The sequence below is a fragment of the Macadamia integrifolia genome, chromosome 10 (assembly GCF_013358625.1).
Source record: "Macadamia integrifolia cultivar HAES 741 chromosome 10, SCU_Mint_v3, whole genome shotgun sequence".
NCBI classification, from domain to species: Eukaryota; Viridiplantae; Streptophyta; class Magnoliopsida; order Proteales; family Proteaceae; genus Macadamia; species Macadamia integrifolia.
In genome coordinates, this window is record NC_056566.1 from 2,841,801 (window position 1) to 2,860,479 (window position 18,679).

Consider the following 18,679-nt stretch of genomic DNA (forward strand, 5'->3'; position numbering starts at 1 on the left):
TTTTTTATTTTTATAGATAGGGTTTTTAAGCATCGGCCGATACATATCATTATTGATTTGATACTTATTCTTCAGAAAAAAATTTGTATCAACCGATACAATCTGGTACGGGACTTGTACAATACAATACATGGCAGTTATGGTACTGCTACAGGTTAGACACACTTGATACATCTCCTTTAAACCTGTAAAACAAAAATCGTGAGTGAGATGCGAAACTGAGAGCAGCTGAAAGCCTTGGATTTTTTTTTTTCTCTTCGATATGAGTTGGAGGAAATCATCTAACATAAAAAAATAACCCCCTAATCTTCACAATTCAACAAGTTTTGGAGACTTACAGTGCTCAAATCATAGATCAAAACAAATTTGGGCAAAAAAATTGGTAAAGTTGCAGAGCTCTCTCTCTCTCTCTCTCTCTCTCTCCTTTTTATGTTATGTATCACTAGATTGGGTGAAAACAACTCAAATCCATGCATTAAGCTGATGCATAGTTACAAATTGCATAATAAGGTGTTTTAGATATTTGGGGTCTATCATAAACCAGGAAGGGGATATGGAAGATGATGTTTCCAATAGAGTTAAAGTAGGATGGATGAAGTGGAGAGGGGCATCTGGGGTGTTGTGTTATCTACGTATTCCTTTAAATCTTAAAGGAAAATTCTACAGGACTGTGGTAAGACTGGCAATGATGTATGGGGCGGAATGTTGGGTAGTCAAGAAGCGTAACATTGATAAGTTGAGCATAGCAGAGATGAGAATGTTGATATGGATGTGTGGAAAAACTAGAATAGATAGGATTAGGATCTGGGAGTAGCGCCAATTGATCAGGTTAGAGATGATCTAGGAGTAGCCCCAATTCAAGATAAGCTTCGTGAATGTCGTTTAAGGTGGTATGGACATGTCCAGCGGAGACCTAGGGATGCCCCGGCGAGGAGTGACCAGATCTAGATGGAAGGAGCAAAAAGAGATAGGGGTAGGCCTAAAATGATCGTAGATGATGATGGAAGAAAAAACATGCAGAAGCTAGGTCTTGGCTCCAGTTTGACCTCAAACAGAACTGTTTGGAGGGCAAAGATCCATGTTTCCGACTAATTGTAGGTGGGATGTTGCTGTGGTTTTTTTTTTTTTAAATTGTGTGTCCATGTAGCCAACCCCATCCAGTTGGGAAAATGTTAAGTTTGTTGTTGTTGTTGTAGTTGAAACTAAGTAAGGATCAAGGTACGAGAGAGAGGAGAGAAGCAAGAGGAAGATAGGAGGAGAAGAGAGAAAATGAAGAGGGAAAATGTGTGCAATTGTGTGTGGAAGAGAGAGTGCTCTTCCCACCTATATTCATTCACTAACATAATAGATGGAATTACATACATCTCCCTAGGGAGGTAAAAGGGAAAAAAAGGAAAAATACAATATAAGCCAACAAGTAATAAACTAGTTCCTTGTTTTTTCTCCTCTTCGGTAATGATTATTTATTCGTCCAGAAAAAAAAAAAAATCTAGTTCCCAAAGTACCCCTAATACATAAACTCTAGCAGTTGTTGTATAACAAGCTGTTTTATGCTTCAAAACTGTATTTTATGTGTATCACGGGCATATCCATGCATTTTTTGACCATTTCCATGTGTATCTCTAGTGTATCTTGTGTCTCTCAGAAACGATATGGTATGTTACATTTCTTAAAATCACTCCTTTGGTATGATGCCCAATACCATTACTTAAATATTTTGCTATATATATTGTTAAATATGTTAAGAAGCCAAACTGAATCAATAGAACATGGTTAGGATTCCTTTGTTAACACTAGGAAGTAGTCAACATAAATATGTACATATCTTCGTATTTTTCTCATATTAAAATATACAGTATGTTGGGTAGGGCCAAGGAGCACTAGCTGGTGCCTTTTTTTTCTGGGAAGGCAGGCTACAAAACCTCTGCCACCCCTCCTAAAGAAAAGACCAGGGTTAGGCAACCAGCTTTTTCATATTTTTTGCATTAACCATATCTGCTGGGAGCCCTTTTCTTAATCTTATTTGCTTAAAATTTGTTTTGGTTACTGCCTGAATTATTTTGATGTGCTTTTGTGGCAGCCTTTGTAGCTTAAATTAACTCGGCAAATCTTACATTGTCATTTGTTGCTAAAAACTGAGTTCTATTTTCCCATCTCTTTTTTTTCCCCAGCACTGCATTAAATGCTTTGATCTGGGAGGAAACCTGCTGCACTGTGGTGGCTGCTCCCAGGTTTACCATCTTCAATGCACTGATCCCCCTCTTAAGGTATGTGAAAATTTGCAAATGTTAGAACTGAATATTTGCTTTCGTACACATGCAATTGATAAATACCTTACTTTTTTCCCCTGAAGCTTGTTACACATGACCAATGGCTATGCACTACTTGTATTCAACAAAAATGTTCGAGAAAGTCCCTGGAACTGCAAGTCCCAGAGTCTGGAAGGAAAGTGGCAAGGAGTGTATTAACTGATAAAGTGCTTCTGGCAGCGAATCATGGAGAAGATAGCTCTGATAAGGAAACTGAAAGCTCACTGCTAGCAGATGCATGCTCGAACTCTGGATCCACTTGCAAGAATGCATTCCCTGAAACTAGATCAGTTTCTCAATTTGAAGATATGGAGACTGAGCTTAAAGCAAAATCTTCGTGCATAGATTCATCTCTTGAAAGATATTGCGGCTCTGGATGTCCCTGTGCCTGCATGCCAAAGACATTTGATATGGAAAACCCAGATTCCCTTTCCAATGACAAGTCATGTGGTGATGCACTTCTGAAAAAGAAATGTAGTAGCCCACTGATCACTTTTTGTAGAAGAGCCAAGAAAAAGAAGGATGTGAATAGGCCAGATACAGAAAATAATTCAGTGGTCGAGGAGAGAAGATATACAGCTATCAACTACTGCAGCTCTGCTTCCGAAATAGGTTCTAAACATGAAGCACCCTCAGAATGTATCTCTGTAGGTCAGTTGACGGATGTAATATCATCAAGGCAAGAACCTGACACAGGCCATGTGCAAGATGAGGTATGCTGTCTTTCTCTCTCCCTACAGAAGTCTCTGTGGCATGGTAATGCAGTTTGGACTTTGGGGTTCTAGATAATATTCTAGAAGCGCAAACCATGCTACAGTCCAGGATCAACAGAATTAGATACTAGCAACAACAGAAGGAAAAAGTGTATATACAGAATATTTAGAATTGTCTAGAAACTTAGTCGAGTGGTCTATTCTAGTAACAAAACAGACGTACGAAAGTTGGTGGAATTCTGATAACAGATCAGGGAGTTATGGAGAAGTCCTAGTGCTAAAAGGATAACTTGTAGCAGAACTAGAACAACAATATTGTTCAGAATTCTTTAGGAAGCAGATTCAGAATTTCAGAGAGAGTGAAATCGGAAACCAGCAATGTGAAATTTGACATAAAACAGACCAGTAACTAGAGAGATATTGAAGAATAATGTAATATGAAAATTGAACAGGGGTACCACAGATAAGAATAAATAGTAATAATAATAATAATTCACCAAAAAAAGAAAAAAGAAAAAAAGAGAGAGTAAGTACTGATATGAAAATTTCTTTTAGCTCCCCTGTAACTAGCCCGTATTCCACGTGACCCCACTCTTTGAAAAAATATCAACCGCACTCAGTTTGAGTACTAGTGTTAACTTAAAACTTTGAAAAAGAGAAAAGACCATTTTAACCCTGTTATATCCCTCCATATAACACACTCCCATTTCTTGGAAACCCATTTACTTACCACCATTGAAGACCTGCAACACCATCGTTCTCCCCCTACTGGCGACCTGACCAGCGATATATCCCTCTTCTCTCTGTTCTTTCCCTCATCTCTCTGTCAACCCAATGAGAATCCGGGGCATAATGGATCCATCCACCAAATCGAGGAATCATACTTCAACCCAACGCATACACATTCTATGGCTACCCACCAGAATGGTGATTTTCATTTTTTCCCCCTGAATCCATGTCTGATTCAAGGTCTCAAACACTGCTATATGACATCACAACACAGCTGGACCCATGTCCTCAATGACTTTAACCATAGGGACCCCGAGCAACTCAACGACATAAGACAGAATAGGTTGGATTATCATTAAAATTTAACACTAGGAGTTAAAGAATTAAGGCAAGAGATACAAAAACACAGGCAGCAATAAACTGGAAGCACATAAACATCTAAAGCCAACCTTCTGGAAGGATGAAAATTCCCTTGATAACATCATTACTACGAAAAAAAAACTGCTACTTCTTCTCTCATATTTCCACTGTGTAAACCATATTTTATGACTGCGGCTTCTTATACCAGACACAAATAAAAATATAAATAAGGTCTCAAGATTTTTGTATGCAAAAATTTTCTTCCTTTTTCCTCCTGCTGTGTATACCAAATTTCAAGATTGTGGTTAATACCAGACACAAATTAGATGCAGAAATAAGGTCCCAATGTTAGTCTGCTACTGCGACAGTATTTGAAATGAATCACAAAAGAAAGATACGGAGATATAAGACAATGAAAATGAACTGATCAGTCTGGTCGAGACTGTGCTGTTCTATTCCGAAGGACCAGGGAATATAGTCTCAATGACCATGGTGGGCATTCTAGAAGCAATGTGCTCGTCTACAGCTTCGCCACCATCAGCATCTGCCGCAGTGAATGCTTGCTCGAAAGAAATGACCCCATGGTTGGAGAGTCAATGCCTTTGTCGGAAATGGAAGGGTTTGCAATGAAGAAATAGCAGCCCTAACTGATTACCCTTTCGATTTGGGGGGTTTTGCAATGAAGGGTACATCGGTAAGTTTACCCTTCTTCAAGGGTAGTTTGGTAACCCACTGACTTCATCACTTAACAAGGGATCAACTAATGGAGTGGACCAATCTGTTATTTAGTTATGAAAGTGGGGAGGTACGTGATATTTTTTTTTTTAAACTTGGGGGTTACGTGGAATACGGGCTACTTAGATGGGAGGTACAAGAAATTTTCCCATAATGATAAGTAGGAGAAGAAGAATAGAGCAAAGAGAAGAGATAGCACATGATTTGCAGTAGAATTCAGAGCTAGAAGAAGAAGAAGAAGAGAAGAAAACAGTAGGCCTGCAGAAGAGCTTTCACCCATGTTCGCAGACTCAACAGCTCAACCCTTGAAAAACCTTTGGTTCTAGTATTCAAATCTTGCTTGATTGATGGGGGATATGTACTTATGTATAACCTGTTAAAAATCTTGATTAGACTCATGAAAAGACTCCTGATCACCCTCACTCACTGATCTCCTAATCTAATTCAAACACAACTTAAGTCACTAATCTCATGTACCGACCTCAAAACTTACTTTGTAGGTGTTGAGAGCAAAGTCGGGGAGAATGCATGAGTCATCTAATCGATCACCTGAGCCCTTTATTTATAATAAGCAAAGTAGAGTCATAATAGGAGTACATGTCCCAACCAAACCAGGAGTACAAGTCCTAACCCAAACAGGATTACAGGTCATAACTCAATTACAAATATACCCTTCCCCATCCCACTCTAAATAGGGTCGGTGGAGGGGGGAATCCCCATTGTGCCCCTACGACACACTTATCATATATTCTCACACTCCCCCGCAAGTTGGCGCATAGATCTCACACATGCCCAACTTGACTAAACTAGAATGAAACATATTCCTAGCTAAACCCTTAGTGAATACATCGGCTAACTGATCTTCAGACTTCACAAAGGGTACACAAATCAAGGCAGCATCTAGCTTCTCTTTGATGAAGTGTCTATCAATCTCCACATGTTTGGTACGATCATGTTGTATTGGATTATGGGCAATACTGGTAGCAGGCTTGTTATCATAGTAGAGCATCATAGGAAGATGAACAAGCACACCAATATTATCTAAGAGTGTGTAACCACAACAAGTCATAAATCCCTTGTGCTATAGCATGAAACTCTGTTCCAACATTGGAACGAGCTACCACATTTTGCTTCTTGCTACGCCATGTGACAAGATTCCCACCCATAAAGGTACAATAACCTGAGATGGACTTTCTATTAGGAGATCTAGCCCAATCTGCATCTGTATAGGATTTAACTCTAAGATGATTATGAGGAGATAAAAGAATCCCTTTTCCTGGAGCAGATTTCAAGAACCTCAAGATATGTAGGGCTGCTTCCATATAGGAGGAATAAGGATCATATGCATAAACGGACTCACCAAACTGACAGCCACAACAATATCAAGCCGAGTATGGGAGAGAGATCATTTTGCCTACTAACCGTTGGTAATGCCCTTTGTCAATAGATTCACCCTCCTTTTCCTTGAGTCGTGTACTAGCTTCCATAGGTGTATCAGAAGGACGACAACCCAATAAAACAGTCTTTGACAATAGATCAAGGATGTACTTCCTCTGGGATAAAGATGCCTTTAGAAGATCGAGCAACTTCAATCCCAAGAAAGTACCTTAGCTTCCCAAGATCCTTTATTTCAAACTCTCGACCAAGAAAGTCCTTGATGCGACCAGTCTCAACACTGTCTTTCCCTGTCACCACAATGTCATCCTGGATGATGAGAATGGTAATTTTATCTCTAGAGATCTTTATGAAAATGTGTGGTCAGCATTGCTTTGCTTATACCCCACAGATGTCATCGCCTTATTAAATCTCCCAAACCATACTCTAGGTGACTGCTTTAAACCATAGAGAGCACGCTTCAACTTATAGACCTTGCCCCCTGAGTTCCCTTACTGGAGAAACCTGGTGGAATATCCATATATACTTCCTCATCGAGCTCTCCATGGGGGAAAGTATTATTGACATCAAGTTGTTGGAGATCCCATCCTAGGTTCACAGCTCATGAGTGTAGCACTTGCACAAAGGTCAATTTGGCAATTGGTGCAATCGTTTCCTGTTAGTCAATGCCATATGTCTAAGTGAATCCTTTAGCCACAAGTCTCGCCTTGTAGTTATCTATAAAGCCATCTGTCCTATCTTTTGCTTCACCACAAACACCCACTTTCAACCGATTGGTTTTTTCCTCGGAGGAAGACTCACAAGTTCCCATGTAGTATTATTTTTTAGGGCATCCATTTCTTCCACCATTACGGCCTTCCATTTTCCATTTGCAAGAGCTTTCTGCCAATTATGGGGAATATGAGCAGAAGATAGAGAAGACAAAAGCATGATAGCAGGGAGAAAGAGAATCATATGAAACAACATGGGATATAGGATGTTGAGTGCAAGTCCTATTGCCTTTTCTAAGAGCAATAGGTTGGTCAGAAGAAGAAATTATACCTGTCACAATAGGCTCAGTCGGCTCTGGATCTTGGCTAGTGAGGGGATGTGTAAAGGTGTTGTAGTGGTGGTACTGGTCTCAAGTTGCTTGATAGAGTTGAAGAGTTGAATTATCAATCTGTCTTTGAAATTCCTTGATAGTACACTGCACGGGAGTCAACTCCCCCTGGGTAGGAACAATGGTCTCAATCTCCTCTGGAGTTGGAACAATGGTTTCACAAGTAGTCTTTGTCCCCTTACTCTTTGTTGGAGATGTTAGATACACTAGAGGTGGAGCAAGCAAAGTCAGAGTCGTCTCTTCACTGTCAATATCGGGCAACGTCCAGTAAGTGTCTGTTCTTGCGTTCAGCAACCCCATTCTGAGTGGGAGTGCCAACGCAACTAGTTTGATAAAGAATCAAATGTTCAGCAAGGTACCTCTGAAATTGACCCTCCATATATTCATTACCATTATCACTACGAAGAATTTTTAGAGTAGCATTGAATTGAGTCTGAATCATCTTGTGGAAGCGTTGAAAGCAAATGAACACTTCACTTTTATGTTGCATCATATACACCCATGTTGTGTGAGAGTGAATCAATAAAGGACACAAATCAATGTTTACCAGAGATAGACGTCCGACGAGATGGACCCCACACAACAGAGTGAACCAAATGGAAAAATTCAGAACTTTTATTTAATGGAAAATAACAAGAATGAGTTTGAGTAGCCAGAATATAGGCTTCACAAAAGAAGTCATCCTTATTACATTGTTTAACTAATTGCGGAAAGAAAAGAGATAATGTTTAAAGAGGAGGATGCCCCAACCGAAAATGCCACTGTTGCAGATTAGAGTGTTGCTAATGAGGAATAATAGAGACCGCAATTGTAGGAAGACGATCATCATCAAGCAAATAGAGACCACTCTGCACCTTATCACATCCAATTGTCTTCCCTGTTACCAGATCTTGGAAAATGTAGTGGGAAAGAAAAAATGGTACTTAAAAATTCAAATCCCTAGTAAGGCTACTAATAGATGGAAAATTAGTAGTAAATTTAGGGATATGTAAAATTGAATTTAAAGTGAGAGAATTAGAACACTAAATAGAACCCTTACTGGAGACGGAAGATAGGGTGCCATCTGCAACCCTCACTTTTACTCTGCCTGAGGTGGTGAATTCTGGTGGAAGAGGTTGAAAGATCTAGTCATATGATCAGTGGCACCAGAGTTAATGATCTAAGGACTGGAGACTACCGATGCATAGTGACCACTAAACAAGATACTTGAATGAGCAAAGTTGGAACCTAAAGGAGCTGGAGAATTGGCAGGTGTTGAATTGGAAGCCTGGAGCATACTTCTGAAAGCTTGGAATTCTTCATGGGATAGACCAATATCAGTTGCAGAAGGTTTGCCAATAGTTTCAGCTTGATGGGCCTTGTTCTTGGATTTACCACGAGCACGTTTAGCTTCAAATATAGTTGTCACGGCGACAAATCGATCCAAGGCAGTGGAGGGGTGGCTAATCGATTTGGCAATGAATCGCCCGTTATGGCGTTGCCATGGCAGTCAAATTGCCTATGTGTCATTTATTATTTTCCCTATTTTCTTAAGTTATTTAGTATGCTACTTTTTTATTTCCCTTATTTTCTAAAGTTATTTAACATGCTACAAGCCTCAATATATACCCTATAACGTATAAAACCAATATTAAGCAACATCAAATCATCAAAAATCAACATAGCCCTATCAAAATCACATTGCATTTTACAAAAAATCGACCGCCTAGTGAATCAGGCGTGACCTGGCATCCATGGCGGTGCCATGGCGATGCTTATCAGCCAATGGCGACCGCCATTTGTGAGTCACATAAATCGTAGCACTGCCATGAACTTCTTTTTCTGCCAGGACGCCAAATCGCTGCCTTGGTGACGCCTAGGCAACGCCATGACAACTATGGCTTCAAATTCATTTCCTATGAAGTTTCTAACATGTGGCTTTGGTATGATATGGTTTGTTGCAGTGCTCACATTTCACCACCTCCTTGGTAGTGTCATTGTTACGGACAACAGCTCCCTCAGAAGTATTAGAACCAGTCTGTAGGGCTGATTTCTCAGTAGAGGGAGTGTAAAGCATAGAGTTCCGAGGACACTCCTTCGTATGAAATAGGGCAAAGGACTGTTACAGAGTAGGGAAGGGAGATTTGCTAAGTACCTGGACACGAATCTGATCGTACTCAACAGTCAACACTCGAACCAGCCAAGAAATCATACATCCTAATTTTGTCCAAATGTTTTGCATAGGGAGCATTATCTTCAGCATTGGAAGGTTGGTAGTCTGCAAAGAGATCAAACTCATGCCATAGAGTTCGAAGTTCAGCATAATATTTGGACACAGAGAAATCTTGTTGAGTATTAGTGCGCACTTTCTTGTGAAGGTCAAACACCTGAGCATCATTCCCTATTTGTCCATAGGTTTCTTTGGCAGCAAACCAGATCTGAGAAGCAGTTTTTAATAATAAGAATCCTCTAGAGATAGATTGATGTATAGAGTTGATCAGAAAAGTCATTGCCATTGGTGATCCATTTGTCTTGAGGAGTACATGGTTTATTTGATTTGCCTGTGATATGTCCAGTGAGACCTTTGCCAGCAATCGTAAGATAAGTGGTTCTAGACCAGATTAGATAATTAGTTCCATCCAATTTCATAGAGCAAGCTTCAAAATGAATATATTCATTGCGACCTTGCCCATCAGAATCTGAGGTTGCAGTAGATACAATAGTTACACCAGACATGATGAAAATAGGGAGAAGTCAACAAAAATATGGGAGAAATACCAGATCTTCAAAACCAGCCGTCAGATTGGGCCAATACTTGGATTGAACTACTCAATAAGGGTGGTGGAGAAGTCCTCCAAGTTATATCTGATTATGATGAAGAACTGGACTGATGGTTCGATTAGAGAAAACCCTAAAAATCTTCATGGAAGAAGATCACACACACAGCCTTGGCAGACTGGGCCACAGGGCTGGTCAAACTCCTCTCTGGGTATGAGGAAGATATCCTCCAAATATCAGTCGATTCTGAGGTTTAGAACTGTAAAATTGATGGAGACAAGGTTTTGGAGAGAGAAAAACCTTGGTTTCTTGAAATTGCATATGATGGGGCTTCAACCTTGCAGGTTGATCTTGTAGGTGATGATGGGTCCTTTCTAGGTTGCTGTACTTGATCTTTAATGGGTGCAAATATGTTCTTAGAAGTAGGAAGAACCATATTCCAAGGGAGAAGAAGAATAAAAAAATCACAAAGATAGGTAAGAACCCTAATTTTTCAAAGTTGTTTTGGTTTAAAACATTGAGGTGATGGATAGAACAACAACTAGATTCATATGAATCACCCCATTAGTGCTGTCATTAATGTAGCTGGGAAGGAAAAGTGGGAGAAGATGGAGGCTTGTGAAGAAGATGGAAGATGAGAGAGAGAGTCTGCAATTTTGGAAGGAGAGAAAAAAAGTGGCTGAAAAATAGCTAGGTCAGAAACTTAGCTCAAATACCTTGTTGAGAGCAAAATTGGGGACAATTCATGAGTGATCTAATTGATCACCCAAGCTCCTTATTTATAACAAGCAAAGTAGAGTCATAACAGGAGTACAAGTCCTAACCCAGGACTCATAACCCAAACATGAGTACAGGTCATAACTCAATTACAACTATACACTCCCCTATCCAGCCGTCCCACTCTAAATAGGATCAGTGGAGGGGGGAAATCCCCATTGTGCCCCTGCGGTACACTTATTCTAACAAAGAAGTATTTCAAACACAAACTGGGTACTTTCCTTGGCTGCCAGGTAAGGCTAGATGCTGGCCTGATGCTTGAATATTTTATTAGACAAACAGCTTCACTCAAGTGCTTCCTTTATTGTCATTTATTTATTTATTCTTGTTGTTGTTGTGAGTTAGAAGAGTGATCTGTATCTTTTTATGCCATGATTATCATATGGTCATGTGAGGGGGAGAAAAAAAGAGAAAAAAACAAGAGCTTAGATTCAAAGGGAAGAGAGAAGAGTACTTCTGATCAATATATAATGTCTATTTTATATTTCGAAGAAATTAGTGTTTTACTTAAATCAGGCAGCAGGCACTCTCACCTTCACCTGGTGCCTGTTCCTTGAGCGGTACATGGCATTCATCCCGTATGGAGGCCTAGGCACAAGCTTGAGAGGCCCATAAAGTGCTGGTGGCAGTCTTATGGGCTGAAAATAATCCTTGGGTAGTTATATTATAGATTGGTCCTTTTATTTTGTTGGGTTTCATTGTAACATGATAAATTTACAAACCTATGAAGTTGGGGTAGAGTTAGTACATGGGATTAGTAGTTAAGTATTTGAGTTTAATTAGGTTGCTTAACACAACAACAACAAACTAAGTTATCCCAACTTAATGTGGTCAGCTACATGGATCCAAACAAAACAACATAGGAAAAACTGAGGTTTAAACAGAAAAGGAGGATGAAGAGATGAGAGGGGGATAGGAATTGAAATGAGAAATGAAATTTGAAAAATGACAAATGAAAAAGGAAAAATGAAAGAGGAAAGAGGAAAGAGGCACAGTTCAGAAAATCAAGAGAATCTCAGCTAAATGGGGTTGGCTACATAGATCCTTGCTCTCCAATATGCTCTATCCAAGGTCATACTTGGTACAAGACCCAAACTATGTATGTCATTCCTCACAACTTCTTTTGTTGTCATTTTAGGCCTGCCCCTAGCTCTTTTAGCTTCTTCAATCAGAATCATATCATTCCTTACTGAGGGCATCCTACGCCTCCGTTGAACATGACCATATCACCTCAAAAGACTTTCTCAGAGTTTGTCAGTGATCGGGGCAACTCCCAAGTCAGCTCTAATATGTTCATTCCTTATTTTATCCTTTCTAGTTTTTCCACACATCCATTTTAACATTCTTATCTCTGGTACACATAGCTTTGCTAAATGACCCTTTCTTAATTGCCCAATCTTCCGCCCTAGACATTATAGCTGGTTTACAACAGTCCTATAGAACTTTTGTTTAAGTTTTAATGGGATACATCGGTCACACAATACTTTGGTCTCACCTCTCCCCTTCATTCATCTCACTTTAATTCTGTGTGAAACATCATCCTCTATGCCACCTTCTTTATTTAGAATTGATCCCAGACATCTAAAAGAGTCACTTTGTTGTATCTCTCTTTCCTTAATTTTCACCATGTCATTATTCATCATAGTGTGACTAAAATTTCACATCATAGACTCTGTCTTCGTTCTACTAATCTTAAAGCCTCTTGTTTTCACGGTTGATCTCCATAGCTCTAACTTAGTGTTAATCCCTGACTTTGTCTCATCCACCAAAAAATTACCATCGGTGAAGAGCATACACCATGGGACCTCATCTTGGATGTTTTTAGTTAGTTCATTTATGATAAGCGCAAATAGATAAGGGCTTAAGGCTGGTCCTTGATGTAACCCAATCGTAATTGGGAATTCCTTGCCTTGACCTTCCGCAGATCTCACACTATTCACCAAGCCTTTATACATATCTTTATTTATATCCACATATTTACTCGATACCCCTCTCTTCACTAGATTATGTAGGATTAAATGTCTAGGAACTCTGTCATATGCTTTTTCCAAGTCAATAAAGACCATATGGAGATCCTTCTTTTTATCTCTATACCTTTCTATGAGCCTCCTCAATAGGTAGATAGCTTCTATTGTGGATCTACTTGACATAAAGCTAAATTGGTTCACCGAGATATGATTCTCTCTTCTCAGACAAGCTTCAATAACATTCTCCCAAAGTTTCATAGTATGACTCGTTAGCTTTATGCCTCTATAGTTATTGCAGCTTTGGATATCTCCTTAATTTTGTAGATCGAGACTATAATGCTTCTCCTCCATTCATCTGGCAGCTTTCTTATGTTCATAATCCTATTAAATAGATTGGTTAACCAATATACCCCACAATCTCCTAAGGTTTTCCAGACTTCAATTGGAATCTCATTTGGGCCTGGTAAGGTGCTTGCTTTCATATTTCTTAAGGCTTCTTTTACTTCGCCACACTAACCTTTCGTACATATCTATGACGAGTGGTATCTTATTGAACAACAGACCTATCATGTGGCAGCAAATGAGTCTAGACCAGGAGGTAAGTTTCCAGGTCTGCACAGAGCTGGAAACTCCTTGCCAGAATGGACCCCATGACTTACAATCAAGGTTCCAGGTTTTGGGTTTCGACCCTGGCTGAAACCTGGTCGAAGCCTAGGATTTTTCTAGGCCAAAATCAAAACCTAGGTTTTGTGAAATTGAACCTAGGTTTCGAGGCTAAGAACATGATTTTTTGACATTTCTTTTTGTGCTACCTATGTTTACCATTCCATACATGGTCTATGAATTAGTTTCACAAAAAAACCACCCAAAATAGTACTTGTAGTTTGGACCCAAGTTTGCTAGTGCACGCTGAATGTTGTTGTACACTTACCCAATTACGCAAATAGATTTGGGGGGGAAAAACCATTAGTTTTGGGGATAGCAATTCCATGACTAAGTACTAATTCTCCAAAAATTAGATTTGGGGAAAAAAACCATTAACTTCAAGTTACAATCACGCAAATCCAATCTATAGAAGGGTTGAATGAGTAGAAGAACACAAAAAAGCAAAGTGATTTGGCAAAAAACTGCAAGTTTTTGGCAAAATTCTGAGGAGCTGCGTCGAAACCTGCGAAACAAAGATGTCTCGGTCAAAACTTGTCGAAATATGACAGGTTTCGATCGGAACCTGTGAATTATATATATGTTTTGACCATGTTTCAGTTGAAACAGGGTCAAAACTTGGACCAAGCCAGCATCAACCATTGGTTTCGTTTCGGTTAGTGTTGAAACTGATACGTCTCGGTCGATGAAACTTAAAACCATGCTAACAAGAAATATGAAAAACTTCCTTACTGATGTGCAATGTCTAGCAATCTCCATGTTCATCATTTGCAATTCCAGCACAAACTTTCTATATCTTCAATCTCTGCTGTTGGCTTGATTCTGAAGGACTAGAGTTGGAAAAGGAAGATAGGTTTCAAACTATCTTCCTTTTCCGACTCTAGGCTGTCTTCTGATTCTGCTGTGTCGCAGAGGATTCATGGGTTTACACCAATGACTGATTAAAATCCATTGTTAAAGATAAATCCACTATTCACGATTGAGAGGTTAATAAAATGTCGTGGCATAATCAGGATTCTGTATGTTGCATACAGAATCTCATTTGAGGTCCTGAATCACCATGAGATGTATGTCTGATTTATCAAATGAATTGGGTATGATACTCAGGTATTTTTCATGTTCATTTTGATTTTGGAGGTTCTCTCTTTTCATTGAAATACTAGTTATGAAAATCAGCAATAAAAGCTTGGAAAAAAAAAAAAATTCAGCAGATCTTGTCATTACAACTTTTCCCAAACTAGTTATGTCAAAAAGGTTGACAGTCAACTCTTTATTTCAAAAATTCTGACACAGTCAACTTGTTCATGTTTATTCTTCTTCAAACTGACCTGTTCCCTATAAACTGTCTTCTACTAAATATAGAAAAGTGAGAGACATGTAATCATTAATTACTTGAACAATTTTGAGAGCAGATAGTGAATGAAGAAGTTGCACCAAGTGCCACCTGCACTTCTGCAGATTGCCAAAAGGATCTACCCATAAAATGTGCTGCAATATCTTCAGCAATAATGGACCTGGACGTAAATGAAGACAAACAGTGCAAGTTGACTGAAGTTGGGGTTTCTGTTGGAGAAGAGTTTCAATGTGTGGAAAATGGTGGTTCAAAGGGAGCTGTCAAGCCTGGAGCTGTTTTAGGCATTAGAGCCTCCGTGGTGCATCTGGATCTATCTGTAGCACCCCCTGGTACGATGAGTTGGGGTAACATGAAATCAAAATGTTGTAACCTTGTTAAAGAAACATCCGATAAATTATTTATTTTCACCTGATGTGACAGATTCATGCGGTACAGTGAATGGCACATGCAGTGAACTAAATATAAATGCTTCACCCGGAAATTTTTTGGACGTCCCAAGTTCAGCGAGTCCAAATCATGCTACTATTTTGCATGAAGAAAGGACTAACAAAGGCAAGGTTCCAGTACTGTTGGAAACCAGTAATGAGCCGGTGCAAGAGAGGCCATCTTCTGATACACATGCTGATAGAAATTCATGTATTAAGACAAAGGAACATGGTAGTAACAGTAAAGATTGTGGGAAAGCGCCCACTTCGCTGCCAACTGATATTTCTTCACAGAATCTGTGTCAGCAGGTGTGCATCATCTCATCAATTGTCATTTCTGTGTGTACTCTTTTCATATACTCTATTGCTTATTTGTCATCCTCTTTCCCATAGCAGTGTGGAAAATTTTGTAGTCTTTCTTCTCTGATTTCTTTCGCTGTTCTGATGTGCAGAATTTTTCTGAAGATTTCAGGAATGAAATGCCATGCAGGCCATCAGAAGCAACTGCTTGTGTAGTTTCTTCCCTTACTAAGTCTGGATGCAAAGATGATCATTACAGTCAAATGTCAACAGAGTCTTTTCTCTGTTCCCCTCTTTTTCTTGGCTTATCCCTACCAATGGAGCCTGAGACTGCAGTTAGTGCTTCCAAAGACTGCTCGTCCATGTCGTCATTTCCAAGCTCTAGTAAAAGTGAAGATATTCAAAATTTGCTGCCCCATTCTGCACCACACCAGAGTTCTATCCAGAGACACAAGCTGATGCTTGACAGTATTGTAACAAGAGCAAAAGCATTAAAGGGAAACCAAGGCTGTTGGCTGGACAAGTCCAAGGGATCGGCGACTGCATGGTCAGAAGAAGAGTTGGATTCTCTTTGGATAGGTGTGAGGAGACACGGAAGGGGCAACTGGGATGCCATGTTAAGGGACCCAAGATTGCACTTCTCAGTGTGGAGGGTAGCAAAGGACCTAGCTGAGCAGTGGGATGATGAACAATCCCAACTTTTGAGTGGAATGATGATTCAGCCAGCGAGGTTCAGAAACTCACAAGATCATCCACAATGCATCAACAGTGATTTGTGGTCTGAAACTAGAATGGCTGGCAATGGATATGCCAGTTATCACATGGGAAATTGTATGCCACCTAGGTCTCAAGCCTTGATTGATGAAACTCAACTTTCTCTGGGGAATGTGTATGTTCAGACAGAGAGGCGTTACCCATACAGTCTCCCAAGCCAATATGCCATGCATAACACACTGGCAGAAAACAGTCCAGACAAAGTGTCATCTGTTCTCAATAGTGACCTAAGAAATGCAGTTCTTCAGAGGATAAGTAACAAACAACTGCAGAAAAGTATTAGGGGCCAAAGGAATCGCACATATCCAAAAAGAAAACGTCCAAGATATCGTACAGATATTTCCATATTTGAGCAGAATGCTATTGACAAATCAGTGAGTTATGATGGATTACAGAATGGAGAACTGTCCAGTTGTGGTGAAGTCAGAGCAACTTCACATAATTCTTTCTTGCCAGATCATCCTCCACCTGGATCCTCTGTTAAAAGTAATCTGCCACATTGGCTAAGAGAAGTGATTAGTCTCCCTCCTCCAAGGCCAACAGAGTCAGCGATGACTTATCCTGTTTCGCAAGCGAGCCTGCTCTATAATGAACACCGGAGGGTAACACTAACACCACCTTTTTGCAGTTCAGGTGAGCTGCCATTGCCTCAAACAAATCCTCATCAAGGACTGAGGAAGAATGACATCAATGGCATGTTTGGTGGCCGTGAAACATCTGACATACCCCTTTCGTGCATAGGAAGCAGATTTGGTCATCTTTCAGTGACAGGGTCAAGCTCTGCAATGGTTGAGGCAGAGAATCAAATCTTGAATGGCAGAACCGATTTAAACCCAGCATGTTCATATCCTATTGGTAAAGCAAAAGACTTGATCGTCATTGAGAGTGATGCTTCTTCTGAAGAGACCATATCCGATGATCAAAGCGGCAGGCCTTAGCTGCTACTGGAGCTCAGAAAGCATTGCGGCGTCCCAAGGATGCTGGTTTTGTAGGTAAACCTGTTTGGTTATAGATATTTTACGAGAAAGAGGACATTATGTACATTTAAGCGTATACTGCCTATATAAGGGGAGAATTGCCCCCATATTTTGTCAGATGAACCATCATTTGCTTTCAGTTCGACCCCAAACTTGCTTCTACTATGCTAATCCTTCCCAGGGCATATAAGTGTTGGATCAGAGTTGTATCTTAAGAGTCCAAGACTGGATTCTAGTTTATAGATCCAAAATTCTGCAACAGAACAACTAAGGGGGTGTTTGGTTCGGTAAATCTTTGGGATGACATTCTTTAGAATGATAATTCTTAATTTTTGGAGTTGTTTGGTTCCACTAGAATGACCCACATAAGTGAGCACCCTACTTCCCATGAATGACTATATTACAAAGGATGTGTTCCAAATCTGAGTTTACCTCAACACTTAAACTCAGATTTGAACAACTTTTTTACCACCCAGTATAAAAGGAGAAAGTGGAAAGAAGCTCTCTACGGAAGCCAATAACTCAACCCGCGAGAAACATGTACTAGCCTCAAGGTAACCAAACGATTTTTCATAAAGAAATATAATTCAGAAGAATGTCTGTCAAAAGATTGACACTCATATCCGATACATACACCATTTGATTTACCGAACCAAACACCCCCTAAGGGTGCCAATTTGGGTCTAGAACTGGGAACCATTCTGCTAAAACCCAGAACCCGCATGTCCCATTACTATATAGGATGGTTCTGCGAGCTGATCTTGGGACCTATTATTAAATGGAAGGGAGTGCTCTGGAGAACCATAACCGTTAGGACACATTTAACATGCCTAAATTACTTACTAAGGTTTAGTTAGGCCACACTTCTTGGAAAACCAAGAAGTTGGTGCAAACCAAGCACTAATGGCACTTGAGAGGAGTTGAGCAAGTGACCAACTCTCAGGCAAGTACTCCACATTGTGCACTACAAACCACCAGGCCAAGGCCCAGGTATACATTTTGTCTAATTGTTATTAGTGAGAGAAAGGGTCCTCTGAACCCTAGACGCATAAAAGTTCTTATTTTTTATAAAGAGAAACTATAATAACAAATTCTGCTTGAGTGGGCATAGAACACCTCATTTTCAGTCTTTTCCCTATTACTAAATACTAATGGGGATTGAGCCATTAAGTTAATCTTTCCATATCGCAGTATCGTTTTGATGCTCGAACTTTGAACTGAGGAAGATTCAAAGAGGCAGAGACTGACCTGCAAGCTTGCAACACACTCTGTCTCTCTGTTTGTGACGCGGTTGTTTAGTCGCATTGTTCAGTGAGTCAATTTTATTGATCTTCGATAATAGCAC

General features: G+C 39.8%; 1 protein-coding gene across 3 annotated transcripts in view; it reads left to right on the forward strand.

Moving 5' to 3' along the window:
- The window catches only part of LOC122091454, a 25,167-nt gene extending 7,716 nt beyond the window's left edge, over positions 1 to 17,451 (forward strand). For 2 of the 3 annotated variants that reach the window (XM_042661411.1, XM_042661412.1), the window contains exons 3-7: positions 2,172 to 2,267; positions 2,354 to 3,022; positions 14,917 to 15,187; positions 15,279 to 15,592; positions 15,736 to 17,451. In XM_042661411.1, the coding sequence (XP_042517345.1) occupies positions 2,172 to 2,267; positions 2,354 to 3,022; positions 14,917 to 15,187; positions 15,279 to 15,592; positions 15,736 to 17,295 (2,910 nt within the window). In that variant the 3' untranslated portion in view covers positions 17,296 to 17,451. The remainder of the gene's footprint in view (positions 1 to 2,171; positions 2,268 to 2,353; positions 3,023 to 14,916; positions 15,188 to 15,278; positions 15,593 to 15,735) is intronic. The other variant, XM_042661413.1, reaches the window with a different exon arrangement.
- Positions 17,452 to 18,679: the final 1,228 nt, after the last annotated feature.